This window comes from Heptranchias perlo, chromosome 1, assembly GCF_035084215.1.
Source record: "Heptranchias perlo isolate sHepPer1 chromosome 1, sHepPer1.hap1, whole genome shotgun sequence".
Classification (NCBI taxonomy): Eukaryota; Metazoa; Chordata; class Chondrichthyes; order Hexanchiformes; family Hexanchidae; genus Heptranchias; species Heptranchias perlo.
In genome coordinates this window covers 194,689,760-194,707,497 of record NC_090325.1, presented here as the reverse complement: position 1 = coordinate 194,707,497, position 17,738 = coordinate 194,689,760, and the positions used below count along the sequence as shown (strand labels likewise).

General features: G+C 46.1%; 1 protein-coding gene across 9 annotated transcripts in view; it reads left to right on the top strand.

The window, feature by feature from the left end:
- Window positions 1-13,135, top strand: part of rufy3 (RUN and FYVE domain containing 3) — a 59,524-nt gene extending 46,389 nt beyond the window's left edge. For 6 of the 9 annotated variants that reach the window (XM_067994531.1, XM_067994530.1, XM_067994527.1 and 3 more), the window contains 6 exons: window positions 4,493-4,612; window positions 7,415-7,535; window positions 9,419-9,504; window positions 10,502-10,529; window positions 10,631-10,714; window positions 11,742-13,135. In XM_067994531.1, coding sequence (XP_067850632.1) covers window positions 4,493-4,612; window positions 7,415-7,535; window positions 9,419-9,504; window positions 10,502-10,529; window positions 10,631-10,714; window positions 11,742-11,885 — 583 coding nt within the window. In that variant the 3' untranslated portion in view covers window positions 11,886-13,135. Of the gene's footprint in view, window positions 1-372; window positions 4,290-4,472; window positions 4,613-7,414; window positions 7,536-9,418; window positions 9,505-10,501; window positions 10,530-10,630; window positions 10,715-11,741 lie in introns of those variants that run through there. The other 3 variants (XM_067994534.1, XM_067994535.1, XM_067994533.1) reach the window with 2 other exon arrangements.
- Window positions 13,136-17,738: the final 4,603 nt, after the last annotated feature.

Below are 17,738 nucleotides of genomic sequence, written 5' to 3'. Positions count from 1 at the left end.
CCTCTGACTTCTTGTGGGGGAGGGGGGGGGGAAAGCACTCGGGGACACGCCTGGAGGCGGTGGGGAAAGTGACCGCGTCAGCCTGTTTGACAGATGTGCCCGTGCAAACGTCTGGGGGCCCAGAGGTGTACAGGACTTGATGATAATTTAAAGAAACGAGTGCTTTAATACAATGGAAAGAAAATTTCGACCTGCATCGTCTGATGTATTAATGAAAGTGCTGTTTTACTGTTTTTTTTTTTATCTTCTTATTCCTTTCCTTTTTTATTGTCTTCATCTTCCCTCCTCTTTTTGGTTTTTGCAATGTCTTCACCTCCTCTCCTCTCTCTTCCACCCCCCCCCCCCCCCCTTCCATGTCTCACAAAAAAATAGTGAGAATGATTTGGTGAAACAAGCTAGGAACCTAAACATTGCAGCTGGGAAACTAGTGCAGAAACACTAGGCGTCGAGAGTCAAGATCACCTCCTAGCCTGGCATCAGTTTTATTAACAGAAAACCTTTAAAAGTCGTGGTTACAGTTTGCAGTGAAGCATTTTTTTTTTTTAAATATTCAATTAAAAGTCAACTACAAAAGAGTTGATTACTATTATAGTATTTGAATAATTCACGTTTCACTTGAGTCCCCTTTTTGTCACCATTTACATGGGTTGGTTTCGGTTTTTTTTTCCTACTGGCCGCGAGTGACATGATTTCCGCAGGATGTGTTTATGTTTAATTCCACGCTGAACACTTTGCCGCCTTCAGCACAAAGCTTCCCCTTTTAAAGGAGTCGTCAATTTGTTCGATTTGAAATGGGCGCATTGAAGACACAGCCTGAGTTTGATTGTTCTTAACCCTGCATGGCCGTGGTCAATTTAACATATTATGGAATCTTAAAAGAAATAAGATTATAGAAATACATGTGTACAGTGGAATCCTCTTATTATCATACATGTTTACTGTTATCCTTGATTTTTTTTTAAAATCTGGAAGATGAAGAGTTGCTTTCTTTGCCTTGGAGTTGTGTTGGGAATGGTTTCCTAGTGTTGAGTGCCTGTACTGCCATAAAGTACAGCGTTTGGATGCAGTGATGGGCCTTTTGGCCTTAAGCTTTGGGAGTTGAAGCACAAAAACACCCAACAGTTAGGGTTTGTGATGCTCTGGACTTCGGAGACGCAGACTGATCGAGACCCGCTGAATATTTTTCGAAGGACTGGCCCAAAGCTCAGTTCCACGTTTTCGTCCCTCTTCCTTTTTGCCAAATGCCATGTGTCTTGGGCCAGTTTTTAATCCCTCAACCAACATCACCTTTTTTTTAAAAAAAACAGATTATCTTGTCGTTATCGCGTTGCTATTTGTGGGATCTTGCTGTGCGCAAATCGGCTGCCGCATTTCCCTACATCGCAACAGTGACTACACTTCAAAAAAAAAGTACTTCATTGGCTGTGAAGCGCTTTGAGACGTCCTGAGGTCACGAAAGGCGCTGTAGAAATGCAAGTCCTTTTCCTTTTTACTGAGGTCCGTGTGTGGGTGGTGGAGGGTTTGATTATATTGCGGACACTTCCCTACGATGAGGGTCGCCGAAAGAGGAGCAACTTTGCCACTTTTTATTGTTTGCCGTTTTATAAAGTGTAAATTAACAGCCAGTAGAATTGCTACATTAGGGATTCTACCAGTAACACACACTGTGCAGGTGGCAGGGATAGCTCATTAAAAGAAGCTTTTCAAAACAAATGGAGATGATGGAGGTTGTAAGTTCAGGTAAGCAAGTTAAATTAGAGGAGTTTTAAGGATGTTGTAAGACAGTATTAGAAAAAAAAAAATAGTGCTAGGGAAATTAATGGGGCTAAAGGCTGACAAATCCCCAGGGCCTGATAATCTACATCCCAGAGTACGAAAGGAAGTGGCCCTGGAAATAGTGGATGCATTGGTGATCATCTTCCAACATTCTATAGACTCTGGAACAGTTCCTACAGATTGCAGGGTGGCAAATGTAACCCCACTATTTTAAAAAAGGAGGGAGAGAAAAAACAGGGAATTACAGACCAGTTAGCCTAACATCAGTAGTGGGGAAAATGCTAGAGTCTATTATAAAAGATGTGATTGCAGAACACTTGGAGGGCATTAACGGGATTGGACAAAGTCAGCATGGGTTTATGAAAGGGAAATCATGCTTAACGAACCTACTGGAGTTTTTTGAGGATGTAACTAGTAGAATAGATAGGGGGGAACCAGTGGATGTGGTGTACTTGGATTTTCAGAAGGCTTTTGATAAGGTCCCACACAAGAGGTTAGTGTGCAAAATTAAAGCACATGGGATTCGGGGGAATATACTGGCATGGATTGAGAATTGGTTGACAGACAGGGAACAGAGAATGAGAATAAATGGGTCTTTTTCAGGGTGGCAGGCAGTGACTAGTGGGGTACCGCAGGGATCAGTGCTTGGGCCCCAGCTATTCACAATATATATCAATGATTTGGATGAGGGAACTAGATGTAGCGTTTCTAAGTTTGCAGACGACACAAAGCTGGGGTGGAATATGAGCTGTGAGGAGGATGCAAAGAGGCTCCAATATGATTTAGACAAGTTGGGTGAGTGGGCAAGAACATGGCAGATGCAGTATAACGTGGATAAATGTGAGGTTATCCACTTTGCTTGTAAAAACAGAAAGACAGATTATTATCTGAATGGTGATAGATTGGGAAAAGGGGAGGTGCAACGAGACCTGGGTGTCCTTGTACACCATTCGCTGAAAGCGAGCATTCAGGTGCAGCAAGCAGTTAGGAAGGCGAGTGGTATGTTGGCCTTCATTGCAAGAGGATTTGAGTACAGGAGCAGGGATGTCTTACTGCAGTTATACAGGGCCTTGGTGAGACCACATCTGGAGTATTGTGTGCAGTTTTGGTCTCCTTATCTGAGGAAGGATGTCCTTGCCATGGAGGGAGTGCAACGAAGGTTTACCAGACTGATTCCTGGGATGGCAGGACTGACGTATGAGGAGAGATTGGGTCGACTAGGCCTATATTCACTAGAGTTTAGAAGAATGAGAGGTGATCCCATCGAAACATATAAAATTCTAACAGGACTAGACAGACTAGATGCAGGGAGGATGTTCCCGATGGCTGGAGAGTCCAGAACCAGGGGTCACAGTCTCAGGATACGGGGTAGGACATTTAGAACCGAGATGAGGAGAAATTTCTTCACTCAGAGGGTGGTGAACCTTTGGAATTCTCTACCACAGAAGGCAGTGGAGGCCAAGTCATTAGATGTATTCAAGAAGGAGATGGATATATTTCTTAATGCTAAAGGGATCAAGGGATATGGGGAAAAAGCGGGAACAGGGTACTGAGTTAGACGATCAGCCATGATCATTTTGAATGGCGGAACAGGCCCGAAGGGCCGAATGGCCTACTCTTGCTCCTATTTTCTATGCTTCTAGGTGAAGAGGAATAATTCCCTGGAGACAGCAGTTGACGAGTTTATTTTCGATGGGATTTATCGTTCACAGCAAGACTAGGTTTGTAGAATAGTCAGTGGATGAGGTTATTCAACTGAGGGGACTGCACCAGTGATAGGCGGGGCCATGCAACAGTTTCACATTGTATAGAAATTCATATCAAATAGTTTGGTGTTTGAGTCCTGCAATTGGTTTGGGATATAAAACGGTATGATGATAAGCACATTTCACTGTAATAATTTGAGTTTTTTTTTTGCAAATGTTTAAAGTTTGTAATGTTTTATCCCTCTGTACTCAAACTGGAAAATCCCATTTCTGGTAACTTTTTTTTTTGTAAAGGATGAGGTGCCTAAACTGCTCTGTGAAATATATTACACATTCCCGGGTGTTCCAACTTGACCTCCTGTTTTAAAGCAAACTAGCGATGGACTGATGCCAAAATGTAACCAGGTTTTAATCTACCCGCACAGGTTTCCAGAACTAAGTAGTGTATGTGGGAATTAATTGTGCAGCGTACAGGATTAAACTGTTGGCTTTCGGAGACAAAACCATTTGTCATTTAATTAGGAATACGGGAGTTTATCGTGCAGCCAATATCCGCTTTAGCACTATGCTGTCCGCAATTATTTTTTATTTTAAGAAAAAATAAAAGAAAAAAAAATCTAGTTTGAATGTTTTAACGCTGAGATCTTTGGGCGTTTCACTGGAGTTACGTCCAGTGTGCACTGTACGTTTCGCTGAAAAATACAATGTCAAGAAAGTGGATTTTTTTTTTTTTTGTTAATTAACCATCGTTATTGTGAACTGTGTAGTAATAGCTCAAAATAAAGCACTTGGAGACAAAACCCATCACTCTGCCTGGATCCCCATTCCTTCACCGAGTCCACCGTTGATTTTTTTTTTCCTTTTTTTTTGTTTCGAACCATCGTTGGGAGTTGTGGTTTTTTTTTTTTGTTTAAACTTGATCTTTTCCCCTCTTCCACCCACCCACCCACCCAACTCTACCTCCACCATGGCTTTTTATTTTACCACAAGTTCATCTGGCTCAAATCCAGATTGCGACAGGTGCAGAACAACTGGCAGTCGGCCGAAGAGGCCAATCGGCTCTTCAAGCAGGAGTTTGGCGATAAGATCGTGAGCCTGCAGCAAGAGCTGGAGCTTCTCACCAGGCAACGGTAGGTTTCTTCATAGTAACGCTGGCGATTGGGGGGGGTGGGGGGCGGCCGGAGCTTAGCGCAAGTAGATGGGCTTCTGGTGCGGTTTTCCGTATAGGCCAGTTCACTTGCTCCCGAGAGTGTTGGGCTTCTCGTCCAGGAGATTGCTGCCACAAGGAGTGGTTGAGGCGAATAGCAAGGACGCATTTACAGGGGAAGCTAGATAAACACATGAGGGAGAAAGGGGTAGAAGGATAGGGTGAGATGAAGTAGGGAGGGAGGAGGCTCGTGTGGAGCATAAACACCGGCACAGACCTGTTGGGCCGAATGGCCTGTTTCTGTGCTGTAAAAATTCAATGTGTAAGAGACACAGCCACAGTATTACATCTATTTTAGCATAATTTGAAGATGTAAACCCCCTTTTTTTGATTGAATATACCAAGTGTGTGCTGTAGCAATTTTAGTGAAGAACCACAGCGACATTACCAGATATCTTAACTCGTGCAATTGAACATTCACCTGCCTAAAGCCTCACAATTTGAAATACGTGCTTTCTTTTAGTCTTACATAGGCTAGAAAAAAAATACAATCCACGCTTGATAATCCAGTCACTTTTGCGCTAAAAAAAATTAAATATCATCCAATACTTTCAGTTAAGCAATTTAAATAACCGAGCAAAGTGGGGAATTCAGAGCTAAAATGTTTTTGAATTATTCTCTAATTCGAATGAAGCAATTACGAATTAAGAGCAGACTGGGTGCATAAATGTGAAACCTGATATATAACCCCTGCATCCCACTACCTAAATTGTTAGACTTTGGACTTGTCCAGATATTATAACTGCTGCCTGTTCAAACAACATCGGCTATTTCTGCTTCCCAATGGAGTTGTTGTCTACCACACTGGCCAATCAATGAAAGCTGGTTGAGGTTGGCATTTAACATCGATTTTACAGCACGAAAACAGGCCATTCGGCCCAACAGGTCCATGCTGGTGTTTATGCTTCACCTGAGTCTCCCCCCACCCCTCTTCATCTCACTCTATCAGCATATCCTTCGATTCCTTTCTCCCTCGTGTTTATCCAGCTTCCCCTTAAATGTATCTATGCTATTCGCCTCAACTACTCCTTGTGGTAGCGAGTTCCACATTCTCACCACTCTCTGGGTAAAGAAGTTTCTCCTGAATTCCTTTTTGGATTTATTAGTGACTATCTTATATTTATGGCCCCTAGTTCTGGTCTCCCCCACAAGTGGAAACATCTCTCTGTCTGCCCTATCAAACCCTTTCATTATCTTAAAGATCTCTATCAGGACATCCCTCAGATTTCTCTTTTCTAGAGAAAAGAGCCCCAGCCTGTTCAATCTTTCCTGATAGTTATAACCTCTCAGTTCTGATATCACCCTTGTAAATCTCTCTTTGTTTCTTTGGTTCAGCCATGGCTTTCCTGGGTGCTTAAACATTTAAAGCTATTTTCAAGAGCAGAACTTTTTTTTTTAAAAAAGCTATTAGCCCCGATTTTAACCCGCGTTCTAGCCAGGCACAGCGTGGGGGGGGGTTTTAAAATGGCGGTAGCGTGCTGCTCACCGTCTTCTCGTCGATCTCGCGCCATTTTAACGGGAGCGTTTTGGACAGCGTGGGAGGCTCCCCTCCCGAGGCAGGAGAGATATGAAAGGCGGGGTGCCTGGTGGTGATCAGACGCCAGCGCTGTTTTACTGTGTGTCGCCTGTCCGGTGCCGGACTTGCTAAGAACACCGGGTGCCAAGGCCCAGAAGAAGGTGGAGGAGGTCAGTGATTTTTGTAATTTTAAGATTTAAGGTCTTTTTTGCAGGAGCAGGAGTGCTCCTCCTGGGGACCTCCCCCGGACCATGATCGCGTCTGTCCACTTTCCCCCCCCCAATCCCAGTCCGCTTAACTTGACTGCAGACCATTCCCGCGGCTCCCTGGCAGTGGCCTCTCCCCCGGTCTTGACCGCTGGCCTCCGTGTCATTTCCTCTACCGTGTTTGGACCATAGTAATGGGAGGCCGTTCAGTTAGATCACGGCTGATCCAAACCTCAGCTCCATCTACCTGCTGTAGCTCCGTAACCCTTAATACCCCTGACCTAACAAAAATCGATCAATCTCGGTCGTGAAATTTTCAATTGACCCCCAGCCTCAGCAGCTTTTTGGGGGGGGGGGAAGAGAGTTCCAGATTTCCGCTCCCCTTTTGTGTGAAGAAGTGCTTCCTGACATCACCCCTGAACGGCCCGGCTCTAATTTTAAGGTTCTGCCCCCTTGTTCTGGACTCCCCCCACCGGAGGAAATAGTTTCTCTCTACTTCCCCTATCGAATCCCTTTAAACACCATGATTAGATCGTTCCCCCGACTGTCTATACTCGAGGGAATATGAGCCGACCCGTCCTCGTAATTTAACCCTTTAAGCCCCGATAATATTCTGGTGAATCTGCGCTGCACCCCCTCCAAGGCCAATATATCCTTCCTGGGGTGCGGTGCCCAGAACTGAACACAGTATCTCCAGATGGAGTCTGACCAGAGCTCTGTCCAGCTGGAACATAACTTCTTCACTTCTATGTTCCAACCGTCTCGAGTGAAAGGCCAACATTCCACTAGCCTATTTAATTACTTTTTGATTGGGGTCCAATTGGTTTATTGTCCAGTGGAAGTAACATTCTTTTGAGTTTCTCTAATGCTGGTTTGTATATTTATCCGTATTCCATACCAACTCAGCACTGTCAACTCTTGACAAAGTACATTTACCGAGTTTCGGTTGTCGTAACCCAGATAACCTCAGTCGCTCTGCCTGATTACACTCCTCTGTCTTTAGTTCCCAGTTGGAAATGGGTTTAAAGGAGCAAAAGCAGAGTTTGCCCGGTGATCCCCATCGAGATAACAGCTCAGTAGCACAAGTTAAGGGCCGTCAGCAACAAGTGGCAGACATGAAGAAGGTAACTGATAAAACGACAACACTGAATGGGCTCATGTATTGACAAAAATGGGAAGTGGAATGAACCTTTGAATTCATTGGGTTCGACGGTGATGACTGACCCTCCCTAGATGTGACGTGAAGTGAGAGCCGTTGAAGTCGGGTATTGTCTATCAATGTAAATGTGTGCTGAGGCGTGAAGGGTTGTGGATTTTTATTGAACACTAGGCCTTTATCCTACTTCAGGCCCTGACTCATTTTAGGAATATGCCTTTCTCTTAATGTATTTGAACTGGTTGTCAAAATTGAAAGCAACCTGACAGATGGGGCAACTAAAATTCAGGAGCACGTCTCGTACATTTCACATTTGCCTGTGTTTGGTTTTACTGTGATGGCAAACGTTTGCTCCACGTTGGAGACACTGGTACGGCCGGCATTCATTGCCCATCTCCAGTTGCCCGGAGAAAGTAAAGGTTGGCCTTCTCCTTCCGGAGCTGCACATCTTGTGCTGATGACGCTCCCCACAATGGTGTTGGGTCGGGAGTTCCAGGATTTTCACCCAGTGACAATGAATGAATGAATGCTCCCCTGGCCGGCCTCCCGTCTTCCACCTTCCGTAAACCCTCAGCTCGCCCATAACTCTGCTGCCTGTGTCCTTACTCGTATCAAGTCCCATTTTCCCATCACCCCCCTGTGCTCGCTGATCCAGAAATGCCTCAATTTTTTAAATTCTCAACCTCGTGCTCAAATCCCTCCATTGCCTCGCCCCTCCCCTATCTCTGTAACCTCCTTCAGCCCCACAACCCTCTGAGATCTCTGCGCTCCTCCAATTCTGGCCTCTTGGGCATCCCCCGATTTTAATCGCTCCACCAATGGACGGCCCGAAGCTCTGGAATTCGCTCCCCAAGACTCTCCCGCCTCTCTACCCCTCTCTCCTCCTTTTTAAGAGGCTCCTTTAAAACTTGACCAAGCTTTTGGTCACCTGTCCAAATGTTTCCTTATGTGGCTCGGTGCCAAATTTAGTTTGATAATCGCTCCTGTGAAGCACCTTTGGATGTTTTACTACATTAAAAGTGCTCTATAAATGCAAATTGTTGTTGATATATGTCTCAAATCAGGATGGTCAGCAGCTTGGTGATGGTAGTGCTGTGATATCGCTGCCCTTGACCCTCTTGGTGGTGGTGGTGATGGTCGGGGGAATTGGGTGAGCTGCTGCAGTGAATCCTGTCGATGGTTCACACTGGAGCCACAGGACGGCAGCAGCGGAGGAGGGTGTGAATATCGAGTCCCGTGGCAGGGGCAGCGATCCAGTGGATTGCTTCATCCTGGACGGCGTTGCGTTACCGGAAAGTGTTGCAGCTGGCACCCATCCAGGCGAGTGATGAGTACCGAGAGACTGGGTGGGTGGCCTATATTAGCCGTCCGTTTGGTACAATGGTGTGTGTTTATCTGGGGAGACTGTTAAGTTTTGAAGTGCGGTACAACTATTAAGATCACCGTTTAAAGGTTAAATGAATTCGCTTCTGATCGTCCACCGCAACTGAGCATATTTGGTAAACCCAAAACCGAAGCAGTCAAAGTACCCCCGGTATCCCTGTGCAGCTGCACCCCCGGTATCCCTGTGCAGCTGCACCCCCGGTATCCCTGTGCAGCTGCACCCCCGGTATCCCTGTGCAGCTGCACCCCCGGTATCCCTGTGCAGCTGCACCCCCGGTATCCCTGTGCACCCCCCCCCCCGGTATCCCTGGTTATGTGATTGCAGTATTGTAGTTGTGACCTGTAACCATCCTGCATTTGCAAGGGGTGTGTTTATTTTACGTGCGAGGAATTTACCGCAGGATTCAATGAAATTGTTTGCTGTCTACTAACTTATTTTTTCTGTGTTTTCGGGGGGAAATTTGACAGGAATTGCAACAGCTTCAAGAAGAGAACCGTAGACTACGGCAGGCAGGAGAGGACAAGCCTCCTCCTGGAGCCCACGAGCCGAGGAGGTATTTCAGTATTCAATCTATTGTAGCATAAAGTGTTCAGGATTTATTTTGTGATCGCCATTCGGGTTCATTCCTCAGACAGTCGCACGTTGTCATGTTATATGATTTACAACTTGGATTATTAATAATGTGGCCAATTTATTGGAACCTGTTGGTAGGAGTTACTGAGCGGTGAAGCACTCTAGATTAATGACTGCTCACTGGCACTATCCTGCTTAGTAACTCCAGCCAATCCCCAATTAGCGATCAAATCAAAACAAAATGTTTAGCAAAATGTACAGATGGTCGGAAATAAATAAAAAGGTTGTGAGATGGTTCGTAAGTTTACTTTACTGTTTTTAAAAAAAAAAGAGTGCCCTGATATTGGCCCCTCTAATGTTGCTCACGGTGAGACCCAGTGAATGTTAGGAATGGGACTTTATTTTTCACTTGTTGGTGCCCAGTGTCGGCATCAAGCACTCTCTCTTCAATCGTGTGTATTGGGGCCGCATACAGAATAAAGCTCCCCCTCCTTTACACTGACGTCCAGTGCCAGAATAAAGCTCCCCCTCCTTTACACTGACGCCCAGTGCCAGAATAAAGCTCCCCCTCCTTTACACTGACGTCCAGTGCCAGAATAAAGCTCCCCCCCTCCTTTACACTGACGTCCAGTGCCAGAATAAAGCTCCCCCCCTCCTTTACACTGACGCCCAGTGCCAGAATAAAGCTCCCACTGCACCAATGTGAATTTTGTCTTTTTTTTCTTTTCCTCTCCTGTATGGTCTCACTCTCTCTCTCCCCTGTCTCTTTCTCTCCCTCTCTTCTTACCCCTCCCTCTTTTTTTCTCTCCTCTTCTCTTCTCTCTCCCCCCCCCCCCCCCCCCCCACTCTGTTTTGCTCTCACTCTTTCCTTCTCTCCAAATTGGGCTTGCTCAATTCGATGTGGATCTTCATTCACACAAAGCTCGGGGATTATACTAAAGGAACTAACCTAATATTTGCTTTTATATATTTTTCAGATCAAGTGCAGGAACAGAAGCAGAAACAGTTAGTAAATCATTTTTCCTGTTTCCCTCATCATACAATCCTTTGTACACACTTTTTCCAAAGTTGATGGATTTGTAACTGTCCTGCTTTGTGTCTGTCAGGGATCTGACTGGTCGATATTGGAAAGGGAGGCGAATGCAATTTGCAAACTTTGTCAAGAGGAAGCCTCCGTAACCAGGCCCAAGGTACAATAATAATTACCGCTGCGTCCAAAAATCTGCTGCCCGTATCCTAACTCGCACCAAGTCCCGTTCACCCATCACCCCCTGTGCTCGCTGAACTACATTGGCTCCCGGTCCGGGAACGCCTCGATTTTAAAAATTCTCATCCTGCTGCTTAAATCCCCTCCATGGCCTGGCCTCGCCCCCTCCCTATCTCTGTAACCTCCTCCAGCCCTACAACCCTCCGAGATCTCTGCGCTCCTCCAATTCTGGCCTTCTGTACATCCCCCGATTTTTTTTTTTTTAAATTGCTCCACCGTTGGCGGCCGTGCCTTCAGCTGCCTGGGCCCTAAGCTCTGGAATTCCCTCCCTAAACCCCTCCGCCTCTCTCTCCTTTTAAGATGCTCCTTAAAACCTACCTCTTTTACCAAGATTTTGGTCACTTGTCCTAATATCTCCTTAAGTGGCTGGGTGGAGCGATGAAAATCGGGGATGCGCAAGAGGCCAGAGTTGGAGGAGCGCAGAGATCTCGGAGGGTTGTAGGGCACTGCGCTCTGTGTAAAGAATTTATTTTCTAACCCCCCCCCCCCCCCAAAATGGTTACCTAAAATTTGTATTGTCATGCTACCATCTCGCTGACCCATGGAAATAATCTGTCACTAGTTACCCCGGATCAGCATTTAACCTGCTTAGTTATGGCGGGGGGCGGGGGGAGAAATGCCCTAACTCCTCGAGTCTGTCTTCCTGTGACGCCTCATCCGTGGTAACCTCCTCATCCTTCTAGAATGTGGAACTCACTACCACAAGGAGTAGTTGAGGCGAATAGCATAGATGGATTTTAAGGGGAAGCTGGATAAACACATGAGGGAGAAAGGAATAGAAGGATATGCTGATAGGGTGAGATGAAGTAGGGTGGGAGGAGGCGCAAGTGGAGCATAAACACCAGCACGGACCGGTCGGGCCGAATGGCCTGTTCCTGTGCTGTAAATTCTATGTAATGCGCTGCATCTTTTCTATTGCTTTAAGCAGTGGCTTTTCATTTTCCTTACAGAAACGCTGCAACAGTTGCCAGGAGATCTTCTGCAATACCTGCGCTGTGAAGGAATTACCCCTTCCATCATCCATCGAGCCCATGTGTGTGTGTAACCCTTGTCACACCATGCTGTTACAGCAGTACTCAACGACGCCTCCCTGAGGCCAACAGACTGGGACCAACAGCCGCTGATTGCGTGCGCTGAGAAACCAATGGATACCTCTTGATTTTCTCTTGTGCGTGAAGTAATGCACAAATTCGCATAACATTCCAGGGGGGCACATTTTCCCCCCCCCCATTCCCCCCCCAAAAAAAACCTCCCTTTTAATATATTGTTCAGAGCGATGTGCGTGCATTTGTTAACGCTCTTTGTAAACTCCCTCCTTTTAGCGAGGCAATCCCGATTGGGTACTTGTGCGCTGCAAACTGCAGCAGTCCTTGTGTGGGCCATTGACGTGCTGGGCAGGAAAAGTTGACAGAGATGTTTCTATTTTCGGTCTAATAGCCAGTGAGGCTGGTCTGTTGCGGTGGCTGTACCAGCCCCTTTGGAAATGAGCAGCATTTTGACAAGCTGCTCTTATCGGTGTTTAGTTCCTTTGCCCGACTCCGATTTCAATAGGGCTCTTAATATGTATCATTTATGATTTTTGCACATCGTAGATTGTCCGACTACCAAACTCAGTACACGCTGCACTGTGCCAAAAGTTGGAGGCTGGAACTGCCTCGTGTTAACTAGTTTTGGTTCTTGTGGGTTTGTTTCTCTCTCTCTCTGTGAACTTCGTGATCCAGTCTTATGGGATGGAGGAAGCAGGTTTTTTCCCGTAAGGTCACTGATTGGACGGGACTTGTATCACTGTAGATACAGATGACCCACTTTCAAAGCTGTATCTATAACTGACGTGGCCACATTTACCACACTGGATGTATTGGGAATCCGTGGTTCAAATAAGATGAAGGGGACGAGGCATTTACGTGGCCAGTATGTTTCTCCATTTTACAGGGTATTCACGGTGTTTTAAAAATTGAATGTACACAGGACAGTTTGTTTAAACTTTAATTAAATTAGATCACTTTTTTGTGTGCTTGATTTTGTGATCAGTTGCAACTTGATGCATTTACAGTCGATTAGATTTCGACCCTTTAACTGACCGTTAAGAATGACGTTTGTTTGTACTTTTACTCCACTACAGCACGGGACTGTCTTTAAACTGTTCGCTGAATTCCTTCACTTAATATTGGACAATTGTTGCATTGTCATAACTCGCAAAAAGACACTTGCACTGTATCAGGGTCGGGAGTATTGTTCTGTGACGGAGCGCTCCCATGTGATCTTGTTCACTGTCTGGGTTCAACTGGATTTCCCGATGTTTTGTGTGTTACAGTATTTGAATAAATGTTTACATTGAGCACAACTGCAGTGTGACAAGGAAAAGTTTCTCTTTTTTTTTCCCCCCTCCGTTGCCACCCCAAAATCAGCAGCGCATGAGAACGATTCTCTTTAACATGCTTATCGTAATTTTTTTTATTTGTTCATGGGATGTGGGCGTCGCCCGTGAGGCCACCATTTATTGCCCTTGAGAAGGTGGTGGTGAGCCGCCGCCTTGAACCGCTGCAGTCCGTGTGGTGAAGGTTCTCCCACAGTGCTGTTCGGGAGTTCCAGGATTTTGACCCAGCGACGATGAAGGAACGGCGATATATTTCCAAGTCGGGATAGTGTGTGACTTGGAGGGGAACGTGCAGGTGGTGTTGTTCCCATGTTCCTGCTGCCCTTGTCCTTCTAAGTGGTAGAGGTCACGGGTTTGGGAGTTGCTGCAGTGCATCCTGTAGATGGTACACACTGCAGTCACAGTGTGCCGGTGGTGAAGGGAGTGAATGTTTAGGGTGGTGGATGGGGTATCAATCAAGCGGGCTGCTTTGTCCTGAATGGTTTCGAGCTTCTTGAGTGTTGTTGGAGCTTTACTCCATCCAGGCAAGTGGAGAGTATTCCATCACACTCCTGACTTGTGCTTTGTAGATGGTGGAAGGGCTTTGGGGAGTCAAGTGGTGAGTCACTCGCGGCAGAATACCCAGACTTTGACCTGCTTTCGTAGCCACAGTATTGGTGACCCCCAGGACGTTGATGGCGGGGTATTCGGTGATGGTAATACTGAATGTCAAGGGGCGGTGGTTAGATTCTCTCTTGTTGGAGATGGTCATTGCCTGGCACGAATGTTACTTGCCACTTATCAGCCCAAGCCTGGATGTTGTCCATGTCGTGCTGCATGTGGGCACGGACTGCTTCATTATCTGAGTATACACTCGTAGAGGTACACACAAATAGCACTCGAGAAGCTCGACACCGTCCGTCATTGCAATCAATATTCACACCAGAAGATTAAGGGGTGATCTAATTGAGGTGTTTAAGTTAATTAAAGAAGTTGATAGGCTGGATAGAGAGAAACTCTTTTCTCTGGTGGGGTAGTCCAGAACAAGGGGGCATAACCTTAAAATTAGAGCTAGGGTTGTAAAAGGGTGATGTCAGGGAATACTTCTTCCCACAAAGGCGTGTGGAAATCTGGAACGCACTTCCCCGAAAAAGCTGTTGAGGCTGGGGGTCAATTGAAAATGTCAAAACTGAGATTGATAGATTGTTGTCAGGTAAGGGTAGTAGGGGTTACGGAACCAAGGTGGGTAGATGGAGTTAAAAGTTAAGGTACTACCATTGTGCTGAATGGGATAGATTCAGAACAGATCTAGCAGCTCAAAACTGGGCATCCATGAGTTGCTGTGGGCCATCGGCAGCAGCACAATTGTATTCCAGCACAATCTGTAACCTCATGGCCTGGCATATTCCTCACTCTACCATTACCAACAAGCCAGGGGATCAACCCTGGTTCAATGAGGAGTGTAGAAGAGCATGCCAGGAGCAGGAGCAGCACCAGGCATACCTAAAAATGAGGTGCCAACTTGGTGAAGCTGCAACACAGGACTACGTGCATGCTAAACAGCGGAAGCAGCATGCTATAGCCAGCCAAGCGATTCTGCAACCAACAGATCAGATCAAAACGCTGCAGTCCTGCCACATCCAGTCGTGAATGGTGGTGGACAATTAAACAACTAACGGGAGGAATTCCAGGGGTGCGGTGAGAGTAACTGCCGTTGACATCAGGCAGCATTTGACCGAGTGTGACACCAAGGAGCCCAAGTAAAATTGAAGTCAATGGGAATTGAGGGAAAAATCTCCAGTGACTGGAGTCATACTTAGCACAAAGGAAGATGGTAGTGGTTGTTGGAGGCCAATCATCTGAGCCCCAAGTCATTGCATACAGGAGTTCCTCAGGGCAGTGTCCTAGGCCCAACCATCTTCAGCTGTTTCATCAATGACCTTCCTGCCATCATCAGGTCAGAAAAGGGGATGTTCGCTGATGATTGCACAGTGTTCAGTTCTATTCGCAACCCCTCAGATAATGAAGCAATCCACTCCTGCATCCAGCAAGACCTGGACAACATCCAGGCTTTGGCTGATAAGTGACAAGTAACATTCGCACCAGACAAGTACCAGGCAATGACCATCTCCAACAAGGCAGAATCTCGCCAAGGCTTCTTCGACAGCACCTCCCAAACCCACGACCTCTACCACCTAGAAGGACAAGGGCAGCAGGCACATGGGAACAACACCACCTGCATGTTCCCCTCCAAGTCACACACTATCCCGACTTGGAACTATATCATCGTTCCTTTATCGTTGCTGGGTCAAAATCCTGGAAATCCGTAGCTAACAGCACTGGGAGAACCTTCACCACACTGACTGCAGCAGTTCAAGGCGGCGGCTCACCACCACCTTCTCAAGGACAATTAGTGATGGCAATGAATGGTGGCCTTGCCAGCGACACCCACATCCCATGAACGAATAAAAAAAACAGATCAGCCATGATTTAATTGAATGGCGGAACAGGTGCGAGGGGCTGAATGGCCTCCTCCTGTTCCTACATTCCCCATCGCTGCAGTACGTACTCACTCCAGGATTCAGTGCAGCAACTCACCAATCTTATTTCGACAGCACCACCCCTATTACCTCTGTCACCATAAAGGATGAGGAGCCTGCCACGGGAACATTCGCATCCAAGCTCCCTCCATGTCGCACACATTCCGCATTTGGACGTCCATCACTGTTCCTTCATTGCTGCTGTGTCAATATCCTGAAATTCCCTGCCTAACCCCATCAATCACCTTCTCAGGATAACTAGGGATGGGCAATAAATCGCCCACATTACACAGAACGTACAGCACGCAAACAGGCCATTCGGGCCAACTGGTCTATGCTGGTGTTTATGCTCCACACGAGCCTCCTCCCACCCTACTTCATCTCACCCTATCAACATAACCAATTCCTTGCTCCCTTGTGTTTATCCAGCTTCCCCTTAAACGCATCTATGCTATTCGCCTCAACTCCTCCATGTGCTCATGCGTTCCACATTCTAACCACTCTGGGTAAAGTTGTTTCTCCTGAATTCCTTACTAGATTTATTGGTGACTATCATATTTAGGGGCCCCTAGGAAAATAAATTGAGAACATTTTTTTTAAAAAAGAACCTTGCTTACTGGGTTTAGTTCTGAACAATGAAATTATGATGTCACACAGATAATACCATGCCATTTTGTTTTCAATTATCTGAAGACAACACCACAAATGGGGCAAAAAAGGTGCAGCCAAGGAAGGCGGATTTATATTGTGTCCTCGAGCTGGAGTCTGAGGGGGAGAATGTCCTCATGGGTCCTCCTGATTATTCGGCGTTACTTTGGCAGAAGATTGGTGGAAACCCCTTGGTTTCGAACAATAAACTTTACACGAGATTGGAGCCAAGCTACTGAGCTTCACACAAGAGGCACAGAACAGGGCAAGAGGCTTACTGCCATGACTGAACATTTCTTTTAAAAAGGAGCTATATTCTTAAGCTATCATCGATGCGATGAAGAAAACCGCACCACACCGGGCTGTCCTCAAGGGGGGGGGGGGGGGGGTGAGCACAAGAGCAACTAAAATAACAAGTGTTCACCTGACCGTAGGCTCGACAACAAAAATACAGCTACACTCTTTAGGTCATAAAATAATACCTGCATCCAATCCACACCGGCTACTGTAAAGGGTTCTGATCTCTATTACAAAAAGAAGAAAAAGATTTACTGGGATGGTACCAGAACTGAAAGATTATACCTATCAGGAAAGACTGAACGGCCTGGGGCACTTTTCTCTGGAAAAGAGAAGGCTGGGGAGTGACCTGATAGAGGTCTTTAAAATTATGAAAGGGTTCAATAGGGTAGACGTAGAGAAGATGTTTCCACTTGTGGGGGAGTCCAAAACTAGGGGTCATAAATATAAGATAGTCACTAATAAATCTAATGGGGAATTCAGGAGAAACTTCTTTACCCAGAGTGTGGTGAGAACGTGGAACTTGGTACCACAAGGAGTAGTTGAGGTGAATAGTGTAGATGCATTTAAGGGGAAGCTAGATAAACACATGAGGGAGAAAGGAACAGAAGGATATGCTGATAGGGTGAGATGAAGTAGGGAGGGAGGAGGCTCGTGTGGAGCATAAACACCAGCACAGACCAGATGGGCCGAATGGCTTGTTTCTCTGCTGTAAGTTGCATGTAATGTGTGCTAGATGACCATACAGAGTAAATAAAGACAAACTAGAGCATTAATACAAGGGGCTATGGCACAATTGGAATTTTAGTTAGCAGAAAGTGTGATCCAGCTGGTCAAAAGAAACATAAGGGACCCTCAAAATAGTGAGAGCAAGACGGGAGAGTTGGGGAAAGAATAGCTTGGATGGGACGAATGGCATTTCCCCCATCCTTTATTTTTCTTGTGTTCTTAAACTTACAGTTCCCAGACCTGACTGTAGAATAGAAGCTATATTTTATGTAAGTGTAGTGTTTTATTAGATCTCAGATGGCTGATTCCCCTGTCGGGGCTGTGGCTGAGAGTTGTCTGGGGCATGCATGATGCATCATACGGAGCAGTCCGGGACT